The sequence below is a fragment of the Balaenoptera musculus genome, chromosome 10 (assembly GCF_009873245.2).
Source record: "Balaenoptera musculus isolate JJ_BM4_2016_0621 chromosome 10, mBalMus1.pri.v3, whole genome shotgun sequence".
In the NCBI taxonomy this organism is placed as follows: Eukaryota; Metazoa; Chordata; class Mammalia; order Artiodactyla; family Balaenopteridae; genus Balaenoptera; species Balaenoptera musculus.
Genome location: NC_045794.1, coordinates 97,270,113 through 97,296,201, shown reverse-complemented (window position 1 = coordinate 97,296,201; position 26,089 = coordinate 97,270,113). Strand labels below are relative to the sequence as shown.

The window sequence follows — 26,089 nt, the reverse complement described above, 5'->3', positions numbered from 1 at the left end:
TTTTTTTTTTTTTAAATTACAGCAGTCCTAGTGGGTGGGTATGATACCTCATTGTGGTTCTGATTTGCATTTCTCTAATACCTAAAGATATTGAGCAGCTTTTCATGTGCTTTTGGCCATTTGTACATCTTTAGAGAAATGTATATTCAAGTCTTGTGTCCATTTTTAAATTGGGTTGTCTTTTTGTTGTAATAATCTTTTTCAACCACAGGTAATACTCAACTTCCAAATAATCACTTACAAAAGGACTCATCTCCACACCATAATAGCTGGAACTTCTTTCCTTCCTTTATACTGACAACCTATAGAAAGAGGAGCCCACTTCTGCTACCAGGGCTAACACAGAAGGTGGGAGCAACGTAGTCCCAGGGTCGGAAGTTCAAACCCAAAATAAAATGGGCCTGTTCTCCAACACTGCTACTCTTTTTTTTTTTTAAAGTTTGTTTGTTTGTTTGTTTGTTTATTTATGGCTGTGTTGGGTCTTTGTTGCTGCGTGTGAGCTTTCTCTAATTGCAGCAAGCGGGGGCTACTCTTCTTTGCGGTGCACGGGCTTCTCATTGCAGTGGCTTCTCTTGTTGCAGAGCATGGGCTCTAGGCACACAGGCTTCAGTAGTTGTGGCACGCGGGCTCAGCAGCTGTGGCTCGTGGGCTCTAAAGCACAGGCTCAGTAGCTGTGGCGCACGGGCCTAGTTGCTCCGTGGCATGTGGGATCTTCCTGGACCAGGGATTGAACCCGTGTCCCCTGCATTGGCAGGCGGATTCTTAACCACTGCGCCACCAGGGAAATCCCCATATTTTTTAAAGTGGTGTTGATACTTTTTGTTGTTTGTTTGTTTGTTTAATTAAATGAAAGGTAGTCTTACCTGGATGCTCATGTCAAAAGGAGTCAACTCATCTTCATCCTGAGTTTCAAACATGGCCTCGGAAGCATCAATCAAAAAAATCAAACTATCTCTTCCTGAATATTTATAATCTCCTATGGGGAAAAAAACAGAAGGAAATGTTTGCCCTTGTTTCATATTTATCATGTTTATTATTCATATAAAACAAACAGAGGGACTTCCCTGGTGGTGCAGTGGTTAAGACTCGCACTCCCAATGCAGGGGGCTAGGGTTTGACCTCTGGTCAGGGAACCAGATCCCACATGCATGCCGCAACCAAGAGTTCACATGCCACAACTAAGGAGCTGGTGAACCGCAACTAAGGAGTCTGCCTGCTGCAACTAAGACCCGGGACAACCAAAATTAATTAATTAATTAATTAAATTTAATAAATCTTCCGTCATAAACATATCAAAAAAAAAACCCCAAAACTTCTAAGAAATAGAATTAAAATAAAATAAAACAAATAAAATAAAATAAAACAAATAGAGAAAAGCCCATTAAGCAAAATTATAATCTGAGGAATTCCCTAAGGTGAACACCCTTAGGGAAATCCTTGGTGGGCCAGTGGTTAGGACTCCACGCTTTCACTGCCAAGGGCACGGGTTCAATCACTGGTCAGGGAACTAAGATCCCGCAAGCCACAAGCTGCGCAGTGCAGCCAAAAAAAAAGAAAAAAAGTGAACACCCTTAAAACCACCATGCACATCAGGCAATTGAATCTTGCCAGTCACCCCAGAAGCCCTCTCCAGGTCGCCTCCCAATTTTAACACCCACCTTCCTCCCAAGAGTAACCACCATCCTGACTTTTGGTAATCACTTCATTTTTTTCTTTATAATCATCCAAGCCAACATTCCTAAACACTGGCTTTGACTTTAAAAAAAAAAAAGTTTTAAAGCCTCTTATAATCTGTAGATACCCCCTCTGTCTTTTGTCTCATAAGTTTTCCACCTTCTGGATTTTGCTGACTGCATTCTTTTGGTGTAGATTAACATAGTCCTCTGTCTTTTCTACTAAGGACCTAGAGAGGCTTCATCAGATTTCGGTTTTTTTTTTTTTTCCTGGCATGATTACATTATAGGTGATGTTGAGTTTTTCATAAAAAGGCATATAATGTCTGGTTGTCTCCCTTTTTGACGATGCTGCTTCCTAATGCAATAAATTTAATTACCCATCTTTCTGAAGCAATACAGCAGTACGTGTCAAGAGCCTTAAACAAAAAATTCTACCTTGAGCCAGTGAATTCTACTTCTTAGGAATCTATCTTAAGAAAATAAAATATGGAAAAACCCTATGCAAAAATTTCCACAATGTTGTTTATTAAAGTAAGAAACTGAAAACTAAAATGTCCAACAGAAGGTAGACTGAACAAATTATAGCATATTTAAAATGATTTATAGAGGCTATATTTGCAGTTACATGGAAAGATATATCTATAATACAATAAGGAAAAAAGGCAGAACACAAAACTATGTATATATGTTTAAAATTCTTTTTGAAGAAGATGTAAATTTTGAAAATGTAAATTAAAATGGAAAAAATATATGCACTATGATTACAACCATATAAAAAATCAGATACAAACAAAAACAAACTATATATAGTTACGAAATATAAAGAATGAAAGATGTATGAAGGAAATATGCAAAATGCCAAAATGCTAGTAGTGGTTGTGTTAGGGTGGTAGATTACATAGATTACAGAATTCTGCTTTATTTTTTATATTTCCTGTATTTCTCACTTCTAATAAATAAAAACACTTTAAAAATTTCTACCCAGAACTTAAATTAACCAGTATGTAGAGTACAGGCACCCCTTATTTCTCTTCCTTTGTCCTATGTGTTACTGTGTTGTCTGAACATATACTCCCAAACCTGCAGGCTAGGTGAGGGAATGACTCTTGTAACTGTGTTGCTAATGTATACTCTTTGGTTGCTGCAGTTATTGAAGGGTTGAAAGATTTTGTTACACTGAGGTCCGAGAATGAGGAAAACTACTTTCCTGGGTGAGGAAGGGTCTTACCTGAGCCACCTAAGGTGACAAAGGATACCAATGTTCAGGGTCATTTATTGGAGATCAATCTACCAGTGCCCAGCAAAAGTTTAAGGCTAGGAATGTTCCATAGACTAGAGTAGGACCTGAATAAAAGAGCCTAGGGTAGCTCTGCAAAGTTCAAAGGGAGAAAAGTATTGGAGATTCTCTGGGGAGAGAAGCGTGGGCCACAAGACAGCAAAGATCACCCAGCAGAGATAGGCAGGGAAAGTCTTTTCTTCCACAACACAAGGGTACAGTTAATGAAAGTCACTTACCACCTGCTTCAAGGCCCTCCTCTTGATCTTCTTCTTCCTCATCACCCTGATTTTTGTAATAAGACTCCCCACCCTGACATGTTGGTTTACTGCTCACAAGATGAAAGAAAGTGGAGATCAGTAACAACCAAATTAAATCTAAAAGTTATCGACCCCTAGGCTTCTTTGAGTTCTGTCCTAAAAGCTACATGTTACTCCTGAGGAACGTGGATGCTGGATCCTGCTGCCTGGAGAGCTTGGTAATTGAGATGCAAGGTAAAGGGGCATGGGGATCATTCCTGAAATAGCCTCACCTTAGCTATCCCTTAAGGACAATTCAGGGCCGGTGGCCCGGAATGACCTCTCTGACGGGTGTGCTGGGGCAGCCTGACCTGGAGGTCCAGTCCCGCCTCCGGCATCATCTGGCATATGAAAATTTATTACTATCGTGCTTTCATCATCAAAACTCATAATCTTGGTCTTTCCTTCTTGCCTCTGTATAAGGCCAAAAGAGAGACACTGGCTACTCTGACAACCTTAAAGCAGACTCCAGGAACGTCACCAACAGCATGACCTTTGCGACCAAATCCAGAAACCAGAACTTCATCATTTTCCTTAATAAAATTCAAACAACCATCATAGGGTACAAAGGCTGTGATTTTTTTGCCATTCTTGATTAGCTGAACCCTGACACACTTCCTGATGGCAGAATTTGGCTGTTTGGCCCCTACTTTTTCAAGCACAATTCCCTTGGCATGAGAAGCACCTCCAAAAGGGTTGGCCTTCAGGGCTGTGCCCAAATGGGCTTTTTTGTACTGTTTATCATGTCATTTCTGGTCTCGTCGGCGGCTACAGAGCTTCCTGGCAGTACGAAGACCGCGACACTTGCCCATCCTGCCTGCGCCACGGGCCTGACTGAGCGAAAGAGCTCCGGCATCATCTGGACTTGAGAGATTCCCGGTCCAGTGTACTGCGTCCTTTAGCAGACCCACTTGTCCTCATCCCGCCCCCAAATCTCCCCCAACTCCTCAGCCAGCTATGCCCAGTGGGGTCTCAAACGCAGGCGGGCCTCCAAGGCCGGGTGCGCCTCCACTCGGAGGAAGGAACGGGGATCAGAGGCTGTCTCCACCCCTCGGGTCCGCACTCTTCTGCCTGACGCTGCTCCACGATGAGGCTACGGGGACGCGCAAGACTGAGTGGGCAAAGTAAAATGAAGCCAGCCCTGGCAGACAGCAACAAACACAAAACTCAGCCCCCTTCCTACCTACCTTGAGCGAAATGAAGAGATCAATTGGGGCAGAAGGCGGGGCGCCGCACACGCGCGAGCTCCGGTTCCCGCTCCCAATCAACGCCCCTTACGTCATCACGCATAGCGCGCACCTTTCGCGTCCAGCTGACACGCCCACTCCCGCAAGGTGCTTCCCACACCCGTCCCGAACTAACACCACCCCGTCCTCGAAGCCCCGCCCCCTCCTGGGAAACCCCGCCCCTCGCCTCCCGTCAGGACGGTACGCACATGCGCGAGAATGCGTCCCCGCCCGCGTCCCCTCCCCCGCCCCCGCCCCCGCCCCCGCCCAGTCTTCCGCGCGAACCCGGCCGGTCCCCGCTCTGTCACTTCACAGTAGTCGTTGCCGGTGGCGGGTGAGGGGGCGCGAGCAGCGCAGGACGGCCTCTCCCCCGCCCCTCAGGCCGGGCCTGGGCTCGGTCTCCCCGCTCCCTCCGCTCCCCTCCCTCGTTGGGTACGGGAAGGGCCAAGCAGCTGCCGGGTGCCTGAGGGACTTAGTGGCTGCAGCCGCCACGGGTCCCGATGGAGCCGCCGAATCTCTATCCCGTGAAGCTCTACGTGTACGACCTGTCCAAGGGCCTGGCCCGGCGGCTCAGCCCCATCATGCTGGGTGAGGGTCTGGGGGCGGGCGGGAAGGAGGGCGGGAGCCGGGCCGGAGGGTGCCGAGACGGCCGGCCGAGGTGGGGAGGCCTGGGCCATGGCTCAGGGGAAGGCCCAGAGGATGGAGAAGAGCCCCAGTAGAGAAGGTGTGGGTCTGAGGTTTGGGCCCCCGAAGCCCCTTTTGGCCCTCATCACGTTTGAATCCAGGGAGAGGGGATAAAGGAGTCACGCTCTCCCCTAGACTTTCAGAGCCACTTCAGCTGGGAGGTGGAGGAAGCCGGCGCTGGGTCCCCGTGGGTTTCCTGACTCGCTTGGGGAGCCCCCTACTCCTTCCTCGGCGCTGTGGAGGGGAGGTGAAGATGCCTGCCGCGCGGTGCCCCTCGTGGTGAAAGGGACACTGCGGAGGAGAGCCTTCGCTCCGTGCCAAAATGAAACTCTTTGTGCACTCTCTGGGGTAGGTGGGGAGAGAAGGCTAGAGCTGCACAGGGGCCCAGCCATTGCCCCCAGGTAGAAGTAAAGTCAGGTCTACTGGAGCCCGAACTCAAGAATTCACCAAGTTCCGCCTGATAGTGCGCTCTTCTCAACAGCTTCTAAGTTAATTGCTTTTGCCCAGGTGGTAAGAAAGCAATTCTGGGGGAGGATTGGATGCTGTTGTGTCAGTAAGGATTAGTAAGGGAAGTATTTCGGTTGTGCTCCATTAAACTACTTAACTGCCAGGAGAGAAAATCAGCCCTAGCTCAGCATAGATCAAACCTCTTTATAACCCAAATACCAAAATGTCTTGTGTAACAGGAATTGTCAGGTTTGTGATTTCAGATGATGTTGGGCAGGAAAGGATTCTGGGAATTGAAAATTGAACAGCTTTGCCAACATCCATTTGAATGGCTAGTATTTCCTGGCTTCTATGGAGACATTAGAGAATGTTTTAGTTCATGTCATGTCTGTGAGACAAGAGGGCAGAGATCAAGTAAGCAAGGCTGCTTTTGAGTTTCAGTGTCCTTGAGTTTCTAATGTGTCTTAGAGGGTTGAACTTAATCTCTTAACCCTGGGGCAATGAGTGATTCCTATATTTGGCTTCAGAATCACCTAGGGTGCTTGTTAAAAATACAGATACCTTCATTTCCAACATATATCGGTTTTTGTTTATTTTTTTAAAATTTATTTATTTTATTTTTGGCTGTGTTGGGTCTTTGTTGCTGTGCACGGACTTTTCTCTAGTTGCGGTGCGCGGGCTTCTCATTGTGGTGGCTTCTCTTGTTGCGGAGCACGGCATGTGGGATCTTCCTGGACCAGGGCTCGAATCCCGGACCAGGGCTCGAACCCGTGTCCCCTGCATTGGCAGGCAGATTCTTAGCCAGTGTGCCACCAGGGAAGCCCCCAACATATACTGTTAAATGGGAATAGAAAAAATGAAGTTGGAACAGTTCTTTAAATATGCAGTTGTGTGTTTAAAGCAAAGGATACATGGTTGTTTAGGCAAATAATTATCTGGAAGATACATAAGAAAATTGCTAACAGTGGTAGCTTATGAAAAGAGGAACTTAGGGAATTCCCTGGCGGTCCAGTGGTTAGGACTCCATGCTTCCACTGCAGGGGGCACAGGTTTGATCCCTGGTCGGGGAAACTACATGCTGCACAGTGAAAGAAAAAGAAAAGAAAAGAGGAACTTGACGCTGGGGACATACATATATTTTCTATTCAAAATAAGCAAAGTTTTTTTGGCCACGCTGCGCAGCTTGCGGGATCTTAGTTCCCCAACTAGGGATTGAACCCTCACCCTTGGCAGTGAAAGCGTGGAGTCCTAACCACTGGACCTCCAGGGAATTTCTGCAAAGTTTTATACATATGGATTCTAGAGTCTTATTACACAAGTACTTAATAAGAATCTTTTGGAGTTTTGATCCAGAAATCTGTATTGTTAATAAGCTCCTCAGGTAATTCTTATGTAGCCAATCCATTATTAGAAGCTTGGGCCTAGATCTCCAGTTGTTAAAGTGAATAAGGCAAATCTGAAAGCAAACTAACAGAGTCACTGTTTGAGGAAGGTGCTAGTCACTAGTACATTACATCAGTCAAGTTCTGACTAAACTTCTTGGAATGGAGCCATTTAGTTAGCTTGGTCATAGTGAGGAGTTACTTAGGTATTTCCTAGACCCATAAATAAAAGCCTCCACCTTTACACTGGATATTTTTTTGTTCTATTATATACTAGTTATTGATTTTAGCTAAAGGAGGCCTTAGGGTCATTGGTTCATGATTCATTCAGCAGACATTGAGTGTCTACTACGTGCTAGTCCCAGTGTTAAGCTTAACTGAAAATGATGTGATAAATAAAGATGTTCTCTGTCATCATGGAGCTATTTAGTGGGGAAGACATTAAAAATAAATAAGCAAATGAAGTAATTACAAATCGTGATAAGTACTAGGTTGTGCAGGAAGCCAACTAGGTGCTGAGACAGAAAATAAGAAGAGAGACCTACTTTAAATAAGGGGATCAGAAGTAGTGACTTTTAAGTTGGGAATTAAAGGATGAGGAAGAAGTAGTCACAAGGTGGGTGGTGAGGGAGTTATAATGTTCCAAACAGAAGGGGGATTAACCTGCCAAGGCCCTCAGGCAAAAAAGAGCCTGGCCTGGTCTAGAAGTGGCCTGGCCTTTGTGGAGTTTAGTGGGTGAAGAGGAAGGTGCCATAACTGAAGGTGGAGTACTGGGACTCCCTCCCGCCCCCCAAACCTTTTTTAATAGATGTGAAATCCTAGAAGACCTCAGCCAACGTCATCAGTTTGCCACATCTGATTCCAGTGGTATTTCTGAGAACATCACCTTGCCTGCAAATCTGATTCTCTCTTCTCTATCCCATTTTCTCATATTGCTTTTATGCCTTTTTCAAAACTAATGAATAAAGGGTTATCAAAGCTGGTAATCATTACTTTCTAGAGTTAAAAACTTATGGAAAATGGGCATTGCCTTACAGGTTCATCCTATCCAGACATCACTAACCTTAAAGTTGGGTATGTCCCAGTTCTGTTAGGAGCTATCTATTAATTTCCCATTCCTAAGTATATTTGAACCTTTAAAAAATCAATTTGCTTCCTGATTTTTGCAATGAATTCTAGAAGCATATTAATAGCTAGATTTACTGAGTGCTTACCATGTGCCAGACCCTTTTTTTCCTGAGTATGTTCATGTGTTATATTCTTCACCACAAATTTGTGAGATAGGTCCTGTTATTATCTCCATTTTTCATTTGAGGAACCCAAGATATAGGACATTAAGAAATTTGCCCCCCAGGTCACACAGCTGGTAAGTGGCAGAGCTGGGTTATGAATACAGGCAGTCTGACTTCCAGAGCTCATGTTCTCAGGTATTTTGCTATACCACCTTTCCTGTGTAATGTGTTCCTTTATAATTGATGTAAAGTAGGTACCTAGTTCAAGTTTATAAAGGCATCTCTGGCCAAGTGTTTCAAATTTGGATGAGGAAAATAGCTGGATTCAATGTGTATGTGCCATTCATAATCATAGTTTTATGATCATCCCTCCTAGCCTTCATTGTCCTGAACTAGTGTGACCTCATCAGCAGTGCCATCTTATTCTTTTTTTTTTTTTTTTTTAAAGGGGGAACTTCATGGGTGGAGTGGCCTGGCTCTTTAGCTAGTTATAGTAGCCTCTTATTATGACAGCTCCTCATTGTAAGACCATGATGCATGTCATCATTACAGTCCTGATTAGACTAGATAAAGCCCAATGTAATTCCTTTCTCCCCTGAAACAATGTAGACTCCACAGTTTTACCCTGTCCAGTTTTCAGTCTTCTAGAATTGCTTCCCATGAAGGTATTCCTGCTCCACCGTCTTTCGCTCATAATGAAGACAGTCCTGGAATTACCCTTATCGCTCTAATCGAGCAGACAGCCTGATTGTGCTTTTTTTTTTCATAGTTACTATTTGCCTAAGATAATTAGCTATTATAATTGTCCTTCAGTTTGTCCTTTTAATAATTTTGGCTGCTCTTTAAATTTCTTGACCTCTTTCTGTGCTAAAGTACATAAAGATTATGGTGGAGGTTTGTTTATTTGTTTAATCGTGGTAAGGGATACTTTCTATTTGTTGATTGTTTTCCGATCTGAAGTTTGTGTGCATGTACGTGTTCCAAGATCACATTTATTTTTCTTTCCAAGCCTATCTCAAAATTGTTGTCAGGTTTAAAGACTTAGGCATATGGAATGTGTGTGTGTGTGTGTGTGTGTGTGTGTGTGTGTGTGTGTATGCATTTCTTGGCAGAATGCAATCAAATGAATATTTGAGATTTTACACTGCTCAGTTCCTTGCTTAATTCTGTAGTACAAATAGTAATGAAATAAAAGACATGGACTCTGTCCTCGAGGAGTTTAATTAGTTAAAAGTAATGTTGTGCGTATGCAACATTAGATAACAGCACAAAAGAGATTATGATTAGGACTTCCCTAGTGATGCAGTGGTTAAGAATCCACCTGCCAATGCAGGGGACATGGGTTCAAGCCCTGGTCCAGGAAGATCCCACACGCCACAGAGTAACTGAGCCCCTGTGCCACAACTACTGAGCCTGTGCTCTAGAGCCCATGCTCTGCAACAACAGAAGCCACCGCAATGAGAAGCCCGTGCACTGCAACAAAGAGTAGCCCCTGCTCGCCGCAGCTAGAGAAACCCCACGTGCAGCAGCGAAGACCCAACGCAGCCAAATAAATATATAAATAAAGTAAATTTAAAAAAAATAAAAAGTGAATTAAAAAAAAGAGAGAAATTATGATTAGATGCCAAAAAGGGGTGAGTGGTGAAACAATTATTTTAGGCCTTGAAAGATGGGACAGGCCATGGTGGGCTGGATGTGTCAGAAAGACTTAAGCAAGAACCTTGAGCTCCTGGAGGGCAGGAACTCTGACTCCCCTGTATGTCCCCAGTGGCCTTTCAGAGCTAGTGGTCAGTAAATATTGATTATAGGAATGACTGAGACTTGAACTCAAGCTTAAAGATTAAGTAGAATTTATTTGAATCTGAGGATTTTTTTTAACGTTTTAATGCCATCTATTGTGCTTTGTTTTAGATTTTTTTGTTCATTGTGTGCACTGTTTTACATCCGTCCAGTGAATTAGTTTAGTAATCATGCAGTTTCTTTCTGGCAAAATGAAAAAACACCAAGCCCTTCGTGATCCTTCTCCTGCTTTTCTCTCCACCCTCACCTGTCTCCACATACTGAACACACTCTACATGAGCCTTTCTCAGCTGGGTTCCACAAGAGAATTAAGCACTAGGAAAAATGATCTGAGTGGCTATTTTCTCATTCTCCCAATAGATTCCTCAGGGCATAACGGCTTAATTCTCTTGCAGAACCCCAGTGGAGAAGGACTGTTTCACACGGTAACAGGACTGAACCCGTTCAGTTCTTTTTTACCTCTAGACTTTTCAAAGGCTGTGCCCTCTGCCAGGAATACTTTCTCTCCCCATCTCTTAGCCTGAATAACTTCTGCTTATCCTTGAGGTTTCAACTGAAATGTTACTTCCTACAGGAAACTTTCCCTGTCCCCCACCTCCCAAATCTTGGTCATGTGTCTCTATAATGTGCTGATAACATCCTGTAATCTCCTTTAATAGCATTTATCATTCTATTTTTAAATTGCATGTCTTCTCATCTGTGTCCACTCCCCCAGCCCCAACTAGACTCTAAGCTCCAATGGGGGCAAGAACTCTTGAGTGTATCCCGAGTTTAGCACAGTTACTGGCATTCAGTAAATGCAAACTGAGTAAGTGACAAGATGTTGCAGACCTACCTCAAAGCATTGCTACAAGGCCTGACTAATAACAACAAGCAGTGATTAAGAGGGAACCTTCTGAGTACTGAAATAAAGAACTCACAAATTAATTATTTTTTTTTCTTCTTTTAAGTCTTTTTTTTTTTTAAACATCTTTATTGGAGTATAATTGCTTTACAATGGTGTGTTAGTTTCTGCTTTATAACAAAGTGAATCAGTTATACATACACATATGTTCGCATATCTCTTCCCTCTTGCATCTCCCTCCCTCCCACCCTCCCTACACCCTCCCTATCCCACCCCTCTAGGTGGTCACAAAGCACCGAGCTGATCTCCCTGTGCTATGCGGCTGCTTCCCACTAGCTATCTATTTTACATTTGGTAGTGTATATATGTCCATGACACTCTCTCACCCTGTCACATCTCACCCCTCCCCCTCCCCATATCCTCAAGTCCATTCTCTAGTAGGTCTGTGTCTTTATTCCCATCTTGCCACTAGGTTCTTCATGACCTTTTTTTTTTTTTTCTTTGATTCCATATATATATGTGTTAGCATACTGTATTTGTTTTTCTCTTTAAGTCTTTTTTTTTATTCTTTTTTTTTTCACACACACACACTGTATTTTATTTTTACAAGAGATAAATAGACTGATACCAAGCATTGTAAATGGATGACCACAACAAAAGCAACAATGATTGCAATTACCAAACATGAAACACACTCATACTATGTCATAATATTGACATTCAGTCCAGTAATCCTCCACTGTAACAGCTCCTTTACTTTGCAGTGAAAATTGATTTGTATAGATGAAAAAAAAAAATTAATTACATGGGACTGAGTGAACTGATGAGGATGATTATAATTTTTGTGACTTTGTTTGAATTCAAAAAAAAAAAAATCCCACAAGGACTCAGAGGCAAAGAATATACAAATCAATTTTCACAAATTAGTTATTTTTGTTCTGAGAAAGAATCCTGTACTGGCTCCAAGAAATCCTAGTGCTAGAGTATTAAGTAGTTTTAAATCTACCCTTTTTTGAGGATTAAAATACCCTCTTAGTTTTTAGCAATGTTTTGTATTTGATTTTGTGATAACCTGTCTACCTAAAGGAGGGGCAACTGCCAATAGGCATTTTTTTTTAGCCTATATGCACAGAGGTCCACTTATGTTATAGAAATGTATCCTTTTACCTTTTCCCACATAGATTCGACATTTACCTAGTAGTTCCAGAGAAGAATAAGCTGACTTTTTGAGTTAACCCCTTCACATTGCTGGTAATCTGGCAAGCCAGATTAAAACACTACCAATTAAGAACACTTTGTCAGGGACTTCCCTGGTGGCGCAGTGGTTAAGAATTCACCTGCCAGTGCAGGGGACAGAGGTTCGAGCCCTGGTCCGGGAAGATCCCACATGCCGCAGAGTTGTGGCCCATGCGCCACAACTACTGAGCCTGCACTCTAGAGCCTGCGAGCCACAACTGCTGAAGCCCACATGCCACAACTACTGAAGCCTGCATGCCTAGAACCCGTGCTCCGCAACAAGAGAAGCCACCGCAGTGAGAAGCCCTCGTGCTGCAACGACGAGTAGCCCCCACTCTCTGCAACTAGAGAAAGCCTGCGCACAGCAACAGAGACCCAACACAGCCAGATAAATAAATAAATAAAAAGAACACTTTGTCACTGTGGGGTGAAATCTAGGAGGTGAGCTAGGGCTACTTTTGATTTATACTAATGAGCTAATACTGCCTGCCCCTGGAGTCCCAGCAACATCACCCACTTTATGCTTATTAATAGACATTTATTTAGCACCAGCACCAGTATAGCAGGTGCTGATCTTGAGCACAACCCATAACCAGCAGGAATGTCTATATGCACAAGCTCCATTACCTTAATTGATGAGGAGGTAGATGGAGTATTTTCTCCTTGGCTTTTATGTACTGACTTTACTCTTACAATCAGTGGACGGCTGACTAGTGTGGACCTCACTCTACATTCGTTGTTGTTCATGATGAAAAACAGGGCTAATATCCATGTCTTCCATTTGTTTTCTTTTTTGTTTTCTTTTTTCTTTTTGGCTGCGTTGGGTCTTTGTTGCTGCACGCGGGCTTTCTCTGGTTGCAGCGAGCAGGGGCTACTCTTCATTGCAGTGCGCGGGCTTCACATTGCAGTGGTTTCTCTTGTTGCAGAGCACAGGCTCTAGGCGCGTGGGCTTCAGTAGTTGCAGCATGCAGGCTCAGTAGTTGTGGCTTGCAGGCTCTAGAGCACAGGCTCAGTAGTTGTGGCACACGGGCTTAGTTGCTTCGCAGCATGTGGGATCTTCCCGGACCAGGGCTCGAACCCGTGTCCCCTACATTGGCAGGTGGATTCTTTTTTTTTTTTTTATAAATTTATTTTTTTATTTGTTTTTATTTTTGACTGTGTTGGATCTTCATTGCTGCGCGCGGGCTTTCTCTAGTTGCATCGAGTGGGGGCTACTCTTTGTTGCAGTGCACGGGCTTCTTATTGTGGTGGCTTTTGGTTGCAGAGCACGGGCTCTAGGTGCATGGGCTTCAGTAGTTGTGGCACGAGGCTCAATAGTTGTGGCTCACGGGCTCTAGAGTGCAGGCTCAGTAGTTGCGGTGCACGGGCTTAGTTGCTCCGCGGCATGTGAGATCTTCCCAGACCAGGGCTCAAACCCGTGTCCCCTGCATTGGCAGGCAGATTCTTAACCACTGTGCCACCAGGGAAGCCCTTCCATTTGTTTTCATGTGCATACCTCATAGGCTTCAAAATCAACGCAACGGACGTGCCAGCAAGCTTAGACACGACACATGCAGCCATCTGACCCACCCGCTCTTCAGCTTGCTGAGGAAATCCTAGTGGGAGAACAATCTGCTTCTATAGTGTGCTAATATCCACTGAGCCTAATTCACATCCCAAAATGGCCTTGTGCCCCAATTCAATCTCAAACCCCCACCATCTACTCACCTACTGTACCTCAGTCTGGCTGAAAAAATTTTTTAAATCAATTCAGTCCCACTTTACAATGCCTGTCACCCCCAGAGGAGGCCATGACCCTCGTTCTTGTCCTCATGAGAGCAGGCCACGGGGCAGCCAACCTTACGTTTCTACCTGAGCTGCTCCAACAAGTACATGGTTATATCCTTTTTTTTTCTTGTCTTTACACTGGACAAACCATGCATCTTTATTTACCTGTTTGAAATGATGTTAATAAATATTTGTTCCACTCTATCATGTAAAGATGTTGTGAGAATAAGGATAACTATGAAGCATTTTAAATTAAGAAAGGATGTAAATCCACTCAATCCATTTTAAATGTTGTTGGCTCCAAGTGTTTGGTAGATGGATTAATAAATGAAAGAATGAATAAATAAGAGGATCTTTTTTCTATAGTTTGTATCACCATTCTATGGATGGATGAGATCTTAAGCATACCTTGATGTAGTTGAATAAGGAGGAAGTATAATGTCCAGCTTACAGAAAAATTTAGTGATCAATACAGAGAATATCAAGCAGAATAAAGTAGGGTTTGTATCCCACAACTTTTGAATTGTTTTTCAGGTGTAAAATAAGTGGCAGGATGGTCTCTGAGGGCTCTCTCCAAAAACCCATTATTTTAGTAGGGCTGGGTTTGAACCGGTGCATCTGTACCTGCCACCTGTACACCTGGGTCATTGAACATGGGCATCTGAGAAGGCAGTAGCAGACTCAGGGTGCAATATGCCAGGGTTGCAAAGTCATTTGAGTAACAAGCCAGGGCAGCCAAGATTGGGGTTAAGAACTTTGGCCTCATTAGCACTGTGTGTCAACCACAACAGCTGTGCATGTAGCATCTCTGTTCCAGGCTCTTTGCTAGGCGCTAGAATTGCAAAGATGCATAAGAAACTGCCCTTGTCCTTGAGACAATTATAGTCTAATGAGGGAAAAAGACATGTAAATAGGTAGTTTCTATACCAAGGTACTATGAAAGCAGCCTTAACACTTTCAAATCATGAAGCCTAAAAGAAGAGTTAGTTTTTTGTTTGTTTGTTTTTATTTGGCTGCATCGGGTCTTAGTTGCAGGATCTTCGTTGCGGCACGTGGGATCTTCTGTTGCAGCACGTGGGCTTCCTTCTAGTTATGGCGCGCAGGCTCAGTAGTTGTGGCACGGGGGCTCTAGAGCCCGCAGGCTTAGTTGCCCTGCGGCATGTGGGATTTTAGTTCCCTGAACAGGGATCGAACCCAAGTCCCCTGCATTGGAAGGCGGATTCTTAACCACTGGACCACCAGGGAAGTCCCAGAAGAATTAGTTTGTGGGGGGCATATATTATGTGCCAGGCACTGTGCTGGGCCTATTTTGTGTGTCATCTCTTTTAACCTTGGAAATGTTATGAGGTAGACACTATTACTATGCTTTTTTTTTTTTTTTCTGACAGAATAGGAAACTAAGGTTTAAACAATGCCATCCAGAAAAACTTCCTGCAATGATGGAAATGTTCTAGATCTGCACTGTCCCATCTCTAACTGCTAGCCACATGTGGCTACTGAGTGCTTGAAATGCAGTAGTCAACTGAGGAACTGAATTTGTTCTTTTAATTTTAATAGCCACACGTGATCAGTGACTACCATACTGGACAGCTCAGGCTTAGAAAAGTTCGCAACTTCTACAAGTTCATCTATATGATCTGGGCCTCGATTACCTCTGCTCATCTCCTACTTTTCTCACCCAGTCTAGCCACTCACCCAGTCTAGCCACACTGGCCTCCTTAAGGTCCCTCAGATACACCTAACATGTCCTGCCTCTGCATGGCTCCCTCCCTTGCCTCCTTCAGGCCTTTGCTCAAATGACACTTTCTCAAAGAGGCCCACCCTGGCCATCCCTGAAACTGCCAGTGTCCCTTACCCTGCTCTTATTTTTCTTTATCACTCATTATTGTTAACCTACTATGATTTATTATGTTTATTATTAGTATGTATTGACTGTCCTATCTCCCCACCCTGTAAATACAATGAAGGAGTTTTTTTTTCATCTCCTGTGTTTACTGATGTAAACAAGAATATTGCCTGAAGTATAATAGTCACTTCATAAGCATTAGTTCACTGACTGAACTGATTGGATTCAGACCTGGCCTCAGACTGGATTCAGTTCCACACTAGAACCTGTGTTCTTGTTCACTACACTGTACTTCTTCTCATACAAGTATAGTGTTTTTCCCAAAGTAAATGAGAGCAGGAACAGTCAAGAGAAAGCAATATCCCTTATATGTCTAGTTTCATGCATCATTGCATGTCTCCAAGGAAATGAACAACAAATTGCTGCCATTTAGACAGCAAGCTGTTTTATAAGTGGCAGTCCAGAAGAGCACATCAGCTCTATTTAAAATGCAATGTTAGGGCTTCCCTGGTGGCGCAGTGGTTAAGAATCTGCCTGCCAGGGAAGTCCCTAACGTTGCATTTTATTTATTTATTTTTGGCTGCGTTGGGTCTTCGTTGCTGCACGCAGGCTTTCTCTTGTTGCGGCGAGCGGGGGTTACTCTTCGCTGCGGTGCGCGGGCTTCTCATGGCGGTGGCTTCTCTTGTCGCGGAGCACAGGCTCTAGGCGTGTGGGCTTCAGTAGTTGTGGCTCACGGGCTCTAGAGCGCAGGCTCAGTAGTTGTGGTGCACGGACTTAGTTGCTCCGCAGCATGTGGGATATTCCCGGACCAGGGCTCGAACCCATGTCCCCTGCACTGGCAGGTGGATTCTTAACCACTGCACCACCAGAGAAGCCCCTTCCTTTATCTTTTGAAAGTCTTTACCTTTTTCCCTAAGGAGGCTATCATATGTAATATCTCCACTTATCAAACTTCTGTGTACCACACACTGTGATGCTTTATACAGATTATCATTACTGGTTACAACAACTTTGTATTGAAGGAACTGTGGCTCAAGTTGAGTAAACTTGCCCAAGATCCACCGCTAGCAAAGGGAAAAAGCTCAGCTCTGAACCTATGCCATATTCTTAAGTGCCTCTGATGACACTATGCTGAGCCATCAATAGGTTGTCATGCAGGACCCATGGTTTCTTCTGTCTCTTCCAAAAAAAAGAAAATTAGGCTACTGTTATCTTATTTTAAAAGCTTTCTTACAGGGGCAAAATAGTGCAACTTATGCAAAGGGAGAAGTGTAATCATATCACCTCTCCTTCCACACAGTGCCTAGAGTTTCATCCTTTAGAAAGTCACAGGGCAAACACTGAAGCATTGAAAGTATTCAATTCAGCAATCAATAAACAGTTACCATGAAATTATTACCAAGGGTGAATGAGTGACGTTTGATAATGTTCTCATGTCTTTCACTGCCCTTCCTCTTCATCCTTAGCACTGTTGAGTCTCCCGTGGACTACTGCAAAGGCCTCCTCACTCTCGTCTGCTCTCTCTACTCTCTGCCCTCCAATTCATCTTCTATTCCTATAGTTATCTCTTAGAAGATACAGTTATCATTTAAAAACATGGATCTGATCAGGGCACTCTACTGCCTAAAAACCTTCAATGCCCCACAGTGTAGGGCAGCCTTCAGTCCAGGTTTGCTCTACTTTGCTCACACCCTTGCCTGCCACTCGTCCTATTACCATCACTGCACCCTCTGCTCTACCCTGCAAGACCTTAGTCTTTTTCACAACTATGCATTTGCACATACTATTCCCGCTGGCACAAATGTCCATCCCTCCCCCGTTTGTTCACTGGTTGAATTGCAGCTCGTGAAGGTAATTCTTTATTATGTTTACCACTATTATGGAGCCTATCAACATTGTGTCTTAGTTAGTTATGTGTGTCTCTCTCTTTCCATTTGACTTTGGGCTCCTTGAAGGCAGGACAGTAATCTGTTCATATTTGCATCTCCATACCTCACATCATTTCTGGCATATAGAGGTGTAGAATACATGTGCATTGACTCTTCAAACGGATGGCATCTGCAGTTTGCTCTCTCATTTTCTAAAAGATTTCACCTCACATATGCTCCATGAAGAAGTGGACAATAGTTTTTCTATACTATTTTTAAGATTTTTTTTTTCTTTTTTCTTTTTTTTTTTTTTGCTGTGGACCATTTTTAAAGTCTTTATTGAATTTGTTACAATATTGCTTCTGTTTTTTTATGTTTTGGTTTTTTGGCCACGAGGCATGTGGGATCTTAGCTCCCCAACTAGGGATTGAACCCACACCCCCTGCATTGGAAGGCGAAGTCTTAACCACTGGACCACCAGGGAAGTCCTCCATACTATCGTTTTGCTTTATCTCTGTAGATGAGACAAAGAAATTAAAAAGGCAGAGTTGAGTTGACCCTAAAGGGGAAAGAAAAGCAGACATTAAATTGGGTACCTCTATACCAGTGTTCCATCTTGCATTCTGCTTAAGGATTCTGATTATTTTTTCAGCTTATTTAACACAACATACCATGTCACGACCTAAGGACCTTATTGGAGGAGAATTGCATTCCTAGAAAGTCCCCCAGGAGGTTTATAATGGGTTACTCTGGGTTTGACTGATGTTCTGAATTTACTCCGGCTGGGGGGCCAGTTAGTCTAGTCCCAAGTGGTTAAATCTCTTCTTTTTTTCTCCACAGGGAAACAACTGGAAGGCATCTGGTAAGTTGGGTGGGACTCCTTACATTGGCTGGTTTATGAAACCAAATAGCACCCATGCATTTCAGGTTCCAATCTGTGGCTTCCAGTTTGAAACCTAGCTCTCTCAAGTCACAAATCTTCAAGTTCTAAAGCAGTGGTTCCCAGCCAGGAGTTATCAGTGTCTCGAGACTTTTGGGGTGGATGGGTGAAAGCTAGGGATACTGCTATAAACATCCTACAATGTACAGGACACCCCTCCACAACGAAGAATTTTCCAACCAGAAATGTCAGTGGTGCCGAGGTTGAGAAAGCCTGTCCTAAGGAAAGGCGGAATGATGTCATGCACACCCCTGACCAAGCTTTCTAACTATGGAAGTCACGAGTATCCCACATGTCTGTCTTAGAACACATTCTACTTTGGTCTCTCAGACCCATCCCTGTCAGACACAAGGTGGTGGCTGGGCTCAGTTCTATTTCTGAGAAAACCTTAGGTCAGCGTTCTGTCTGGATCCTAGAGCCTGCTGACATATTGGTTGACCAGAATGACCCTTTGCTTTGTTTGACTCAAACCAAGAAGTAATATGAGCACCTTCACCTGAAATAGTTTCACACTTATCATCTGGTCTTTCTCTCAACATGGTCCAGGTTAACTGCTCCTGTTAGTTTAAAAAGTCTGGAAACACACCTTGGTCTGCAGAGATTTATTTCAGTAATTGATTTGTTAATACTGGGGTGAATCTGTAAGGACTCCTCTCTGCTTACACGATCTACAGCGGTGGTTCTCAACAAGGGACAGTTCTGCCCCCAGGAGACCTTTGGTGATGTCTGGAGACATGTTTGTCGTCACAGCGGAGGCAGGTAATGCTAGTGCCATCTAGTGGGTGAAGGCCAGGATCTGCTGAACATTCTAGAATGCACAGGACAGTCCCCACAACAAAGGATTAGCCAGCCCCAAATGTCAGTAGTGCCAAAGTTGAGAAACTCTGGCCTGTGGTATTTATCTTACCTTTGTTTAGTTAGTTTTATAAAGATGTTGACCTTATAAGTCATATCCTTAGGCAGAAATCACTCTCATTGCAGTGTGGTGTTTGCTTTTTCTCGGACCAGTTTTAAGCTTTCTGGCTTATTCTGCCTCTTCTCTGCGTTGCAGGCACACCTCCATAGTTGTACACAAGGATGAGTTCTTCTTCGGCAGTGGCGGTATCTCCAGCTGTCCACCGGTGAGTGTCTTCCCCCACCCTGTCTGCAGTCTCGGGTTCCCACAGACCAGGAACTTTGTTCTCCTCTATAGTTCTGGCTTCTAGCCCAGTGTATACAGGCCTGTGGCATAGTTCCTCATGGTGACCTTAAGACTCAGCTCAAGAATACCCTTCCCAGATCTTCCAGCTAGCTACCCTTCTCTCTGCTCCCATGGTACTTGTGGTCCCTCTGTGTCACACTGAGCATGTTGTGGTGAAATGGGCTGTTCCTGAGTCTCCAGGGGGAGCCCTGTGTAAGCTCCTTGTAAGCTGAGACTGTCTCATTCTTCGATCACCATCACCAGCTCAGTGCCTTGTGCATGGTATGAACTCAGTCAATGTGAAGCTCAGTCATTGTGAACTATGAGGGCTCTGAGAGGTAAAGTGAATTGCCCAAAGTTACGTGGCCAATTACTGCACCAGTACTAACACTCAGGTCTCTCTGACTCCAAAGCCCATGCCCTTTTCCAGAAAATTTCTGTCGGAGCTGTCTAAGGGTCATCACAGGAGGTACTCAAGCAAAGACCAAAAAACCATTCTTTTTTTTTTTTAATTTATTTATTTGGCTGCGTTGGGTCTTCGTTGCTGCGTGCAGGCTTTCTCTAGTTGCAGCAAGCAGGGGCTACTCTTTGTTGAGGTGCGTGGACTTCTCATTGCGGTGGCTTCTCTTGTTGCGGAGCACGGACTCGAGGCACGCGGGCTTCAGTAGTTGTGGCATGTGGGCTCTAGAGCGCAGGCTCCGTAGTTGTGGCGCACGGGCTTAGTTGCTCTGTGGCATGTGGGATCTTCCTGGACTGGGGCTCGAACCCGTGTCCCCTGCATTGGCAGGCGGATTCTTAACCACTGTGCCACCAGGGAAGTCCAAACCATGCATTTTGATACTTATAAATGAGAAGTCATTTTTTTTATCTCTTCCTCCCACTGCCCCCACCACCTCCTATAACAAGTCCTTCGTTAAGCCCAAGTCTGTTCTACCTTGTAAGTGTATCTTAAACCAGTCTAATTCTCTTCATCTCGTCTCATTTTTCCAGAGCTTTCACCTTAATCCAGGCCACCCTCATTTCTAGCCTGGACCACAGCAATTCATCTACTCTTCCTTCTCAGTCAGTTCTCCGTACAGGTGGCAAAGTGATTGTTTCAGAATGAAAATCTGATCATGGCATTCCCCTGCTTAAGTCAGTACTCTGCCCGTTGCTCTTGGAATAAAAACAAGAAAGCTCAGCGTAGCCTACAAGGCCCCATCTGATCTGGTCTCGGTCTCTCTCTCTAGGTGGCCTCTTTGCAGGTTGTGCCCTTCCCCACCCGCCTCTTCTCATTCCTTGAACACACCTTGGACATTTAAACCTGTCCTCTGACTTCAGTCTACCTCCCTCATCCTTCATGTGGTTATGCCTCTGCATTCTCCAGATGAACTCAACGTCACTTTCTCAGCCAAGTCTTCTCTGACCCTTCGGACTAGGAAGGTCCCCTGTCTTAAGTACTGACGGCAGTACTTTTTCCAACAAGACCCTATCACAGCTCGTAATTATACATGGTTTATGGGATTTTTTTGTTTGCCTTCCCTGGTAGACTGTAAGCTCCATGAGGGCAAGAATCTCATTTGTTTTGTCCAATGCCTAGCATTAAGGCCTGGCACATAGTAAGTTCTCAATACATATTTGTCATATGAGTGAATAATAGGGGGTTGAATAATGACCTTTTAGTTTCTTGCAACTCTGACTACAATAATTATCCTGCTCACCATGTTTTCCCCAGTGCCTAGAACAATGTCAGGCACATAGTAGGTGCTCAATAGCTGCTATTGTGTGAATTTATGATCTTTTCAGGGAGCTCTGCTCTGGAGTACTCTCCCTTACTCCTCAGCCCATTCCCAGCTCTCTCCTCTTCAGTGACCCTGTTGCTTTCCCCTTGGCTGGTTTCCCCCAGGACCTCGGTCTCTCCTTGAGTCTGCTATGGCAGTCTGTTAACCCATGGCTGAGACTTTTCTGTAGGCCTTTCAGGGACCGTTAACTCCCTTGCCAGGGGAACCCTATCACCTCATTAAATTAGCCTCACAGATAAAAAAGGAACTGAATTGTGGAAATATTTGCCAGCCTGCCAGCTTCCTCACAGTTCTTCACATTTTCCCAGTGTTACAAGGGATATCAAGTGTGTCACAAAAAAAAACTGGCTGCATACATTATGAATATAGGCCTGGAAAGATGGCCTGTCAAGTGTGAGCCATTTCTAGTCGTCCTGTTCTGCCCTCGTGAGTAGGCATGTTGGGGCCAAAGGGAGACTTCAGATTCCGGGTTTCTATCCTTTTATCAACTGAATGAATGGACAGTGTCAGGAGTCTGACCTGCAGGAGACTAAGCTTCCCAGGGCCCCGCCAGAAACAGGACACCTGACTTCTTAGCCATGTTGCCAGCACATGGCGATGGAAAGTCTCCAGGGAGCTCTAAGCCATTATAACCTTGACACAAATAGGAACTAACTCTTGGGCTTCCCTGTGGCTCAGTGGTTAAGAATCCGCCTGCCAATGCAGGGGACACGGGTTCGAGCCCTGGTCTAGGAAGATCCCACGTGCCACGGAGCTACTAAGCCCATGCACCATAACTACTGCGCTTGCGCTCTAGAACCCGCGAGCCACAACTACTGAGCCTGCGTGCCACGACTACTGAAGCCCACGCACCTAGAGCCTGTGCTGCGCAACAAGAGAAGCCACCGCAATGAGAAGCCCACCCATCGCAATGAAGAGTAGCCCCGGCTCACCGCAACTAGAGAAAAGCCGGAGCACAGCAACGAAGACCCAATGCAGCCAAAAATAAATATAAAAAGTAAATAAATTTAAAAAATAATAATAACTCTTCATCTGCCCTGGGTGCTCTGAGAGTTAAAAGTTGTTGGAACAGAGCATTTGTGGTCTTCCATGGGAAGCCACATGAAAAAATTCAGTGGAGAGAGTGATTTACTGACTTTCTTTGGGTTGGCTTTTTTAGGGAGGGACGTTGCTTGGGCCCCCAGATTCTGTGGTTGATGTGGGGAGCACAGAAGTCACAGAAGAAATCTTCCTGGAGTACCTGTCCTCCCTGGGGGAGTCTCTGTTCCGGTGAGTGGAGATGGGGGTGGTGGTTAGTTGTGTCTGTCTCCCCCGCTAGATGATTGGCCGCCAGAGGGCAGCCACCAGGTCATTTCCCCCAGAACACTCAGCGCAAGGTCTGACCCGGTATTTGCTGAATAAATATGAAGGGAAAGCAGTTAATCATGACACAAAAAGAGCTCAGCATTGTCTCCAAGGCCACCGTTCCATCCCAGCATATGTACTGCTGAAACTTTTGAGGAAAGGAAGGGCTGTTTATTCCTTCTGATTAAAGTCAGCTGCTGCTATTTCAGCACATGCTGCTCTCCACAGCAGTATTTTATCCTGAAAAGCAAAAACGGGGTTTGTAGAGAGGTTGGGATAAAATACAAACTGAGCATATTTTCTCTTAAAGAAGCTTTAGTCAATTTGAAGTGTTAAACTTTAACCCTGTAGCTCTGCTTTTATGAATATAAAGATTCTCCTGAAACTGTGGAGGAGCCAAATGTTTTTATTTCATCCTTCCCTTAAAATGCCCAGAGTGGCAAATCAAGCACTCCTTTTGGAGTGTAAGAGAGGGGAAATCACCGTCCCCAAATTCAGCTGTGCTCACCGTTCTGTTACCTGGTTTGAATGGTTTCCCATACATGGCTGCTGACTTTCATATCTGTTTCCCAAACCTTTCTCACGATGTACAGAGGTGAAGCCTACAACCTCTTTGAACACAACTGTAACACCTTCAGCAACGAAGTGGCACAGTTCCTGACTGGGCGGAAGATCCCTTCTTATATCACCGACCTTCCCTCTGAAGTTCTCTCCACGTAAGTGGCCTCTGTCTCTGTCTCTGCCTTTGAAATCCCCATTCACGGACAGGGCCTCTCCTCTGGCCCACATCTGCCCCCACTGTTCTCAGCAGAATCCTCCCAAGCTGGGTGGGGTGTCATGATGGCAGCTTCTAACATAGAAGGCCACCATTCTTTCTACTCTCGGATGCTCACCTGTGTTACCTTCACCCTCCTTGGAGTTGGACCAACTCTACCCTGACCTGAGTGCAACTGCAGAACTTAGAAACCCAGTTGACACTGGCCCCAGTGTTTGTACAGAGTCCTGGCATCTGTCTTTCCCATTGCACATGAAGCACGCCACTCCCCAGACGTGCCCACTGCCTTTTAAGTCAGAGACGAGCCGAGAGTAGGTCAGAGAATTAGTAGGGTGACTTGTTTTGAAACTGTTGTTCGTCCTTCTTCCCCTGCACCTTGAGTTCTTTGACACCTTCAAAGACAACCTCCTACTCGCCCTCGTACCTCGTAGCGCACAGTCAGCCCTCGGTAGATGTTTTCTTCAAAAACACTGTGTAGCCCCTCCCTCCCTGATGTGGTCCAAGCTTTGTGGGCCATCATCCGGGCACCCCAATGCCATCACACCCCTCCCTCCCTTTGCTGTTGATTGCGTTCAGGCAGCCTCTGCCCACTCTAGGACCAGGTCCATTTGCTGACTCTGACCCAGTTTCTCCTGAACTGGGGACCTGTTCAGCAGGGATCCTGTCAGGTTTAGCAGACTCAGCAAGGTGAGCTGTTCTTCGCGCCCTGGTAGGAGCCCCTCAGGACAAACTCACACAGGAAAAAAGGCTACTGTCTGTGTCAAGCTGGTGAGGAGAGCCCCATGTCCCAGTCCTGGCCCTGCCTTCCTGTTCCTTGGTGGGTGTGTTAAACACCACAGCATTGCTGAAGGATCTAGGTTATTGGGCCCTGAGCAAACCCGAGTAGCTGGAATGTTCTTGCTGTTATTATTTGATGGGTGGGGTTCCTGGACTTGTTGGAATTGGGGTTAGTATTTCTTCGTTTCATCAGTTTATGCTTTAGAAAATTTCATTTCCTTTGAATTTGGGGATGGTTTTCAAAAATGGCAGTATCACCGAAGAAAAAGAAAGCCAGTAACTGAGATGTGTTGTGGGCAACCGGATTTAAGGTTGCAGTAATCTTGGAAAGTCTCTAAGACTACAGTATTTGTGGTCTTTTTTCCAGCTAAGCTACTCTGAGAGCGAACTGGGAGCCCTTTATACAGTGGCATTAACACCTTCTGACCTCCTGCACCTGTCATTTTTCCTGAGTATTCCCTGTACTCCCTAGAAGACCTCAGTTCCCTGAGGAGTCCAATTATGTGCCATCCTCACTTCTTTTTTCTTTTTCATATCCTTTTTCTTTTACCTCAGCTTCCTCACTTAAACTTTATCTTCTTGTACCATGAGAATTAAAAATACAAGTACAGAAAGTACAGAAAGCTCTAGTTCCCAGTATGTGACCAACCTTTTCAAACCACAGCTAACCAGGAGGCAAAGGTAGTACGATGGTAGCATTTACTAAGGAGGGGACACCAGGAGTAAAACTGCAGAGCAGCTATGTAGAGATCCCCTCTATGGAAAAGGATGTATGAGGTAGGTGAGAAAATCAAATGGACTATAGCGAACTTTTTCCTGGCGTGGCAGTGCTGCTGCACGTGTGGGCAGAGCTGGGCGCCGGCCGGCTGTGTCAGTCTGCGTCCAAGAGCCCACTCCAGCTCCCGCGTCTGTTCTCTCTGCAGGCCCTTTGGACAGGCCCTGAGGCCCCTCCTGGACTCCATCCAGATCCAGCCTCCCGGAGGGAGCACAGTGGGCCGACCCAACGGCCAGAGCTAACAGGACTGCATGGGACCGCCCTGCCTCAACAGGGCTTTTCCTTTTTAAACAAAACAAACCCTACCAGATTTCTATTTTATAATTTTACATCGGAGCTAACAACCAGGGAACGGCTTTTTAAATTTCCCAGGGAAGGAGATCATCAGGCTGCATGTAGGACAATGCTGCTAAGAAACAGAACAAAACGCCATCCCTTCTAATAGTATTATACTAATTTATTAAGGCTGTCTTGTCTGTGAGTTCACTTTTGACGCTGCTTCCTAAGCGTCCTCCACACTGGAGAAACAGAGGGGATTTGTTTAAGCAGAAAGCACGAGACACAGTCTAGGGGAGCCCCAGCCCAGAACCTCTTTCCAGAGAATGCCCACGCTCTACCCAGGTTGCCACCACCTGTGGGACCCAGGTGAGTTTTACATTATCCATGACCTGGAAGCGGTTACTCTCCACCATTAAATGAACCAAAGGATTTGGTGCACATGGGGCCAGTTTCAGGATGACTAACCCAACCTAAGTGAACTCTTTAGCCATGATCTCTCTCACCTTCCCTCTCCTCCCCCAAGCAAGGCCATGGGGCGGGCTCAAGATGGAGGGGGAGTAACAGCAAGTGCCAGGCCAGAGGAAACAGGATAAAGCCATTCCTCCCTCCACCTAGACTGATTGCCAGCCCTCTGACATCAATCTTGGAGAACCTG

General features: G+C 45.0%; 2 protein-coding genes and 1 pseudogene across 2 annotated transcripts in view; 1 reads left to right on the top strand and 2 right to left on the bottom strand.

Annotated features, from left to right (window-relative positions):
• Positions 1-4,507, bottom strand: part of XRCC6 (X-ray repair cross complementing 6) — a 29,114-nt gene extending 24,607 nt beyond the window's left edge. Inside the window, exons 1-3 of the mRNA XM_036867172.1 lie at positions 4,439-4,507; positions 3,192-3,280; positions 864-976 (exon numbers count right to left, since the gene is read on the bottom strand). Of these exons, the coding sequence (XP_036723067.1) occupies positions 864-917 (54 nt within the window). The 5' untranslated portion in view covers positions 918-976; positions 3,192-3,280; positions 4,439-4,507. The remainder of the gene's footprint in view (positions 1-863; positions 977-3,191; positions 3,281-4,438) is intronic.
• On the bottom strand, positions 3,311-4,421 carry LOC118902616 (annotated as a pseudogene).
• Positions 4,508-4,755: 248 nt separating the features above from the next.
• Positions 4,756-25,619, top strand: DESI1 (desumoylating isopeptidase 1). The gene is made up of 6 exons (XM_036866095.1): positions 4,756-5,065; positions 18,424-18,445; positions 19,575-19,644; positions 22,644-22,753; positions 23,422-23,544; positions 25,304-25,619. Exons 1-6 carry the CDS (start codon positions 4,978-4,980, stop codon positions 25,395-25,397), a joined length of 507 nt encoding a protein of 168 aa, XP_036721990.1. The 5' UTR covers positions 4,756-4,977; the 3' UTR covers positions 25,398-25,619.
• The last annotated feature ends 470 nt before the right edge of the window (positions 25,620-26,089 follow it).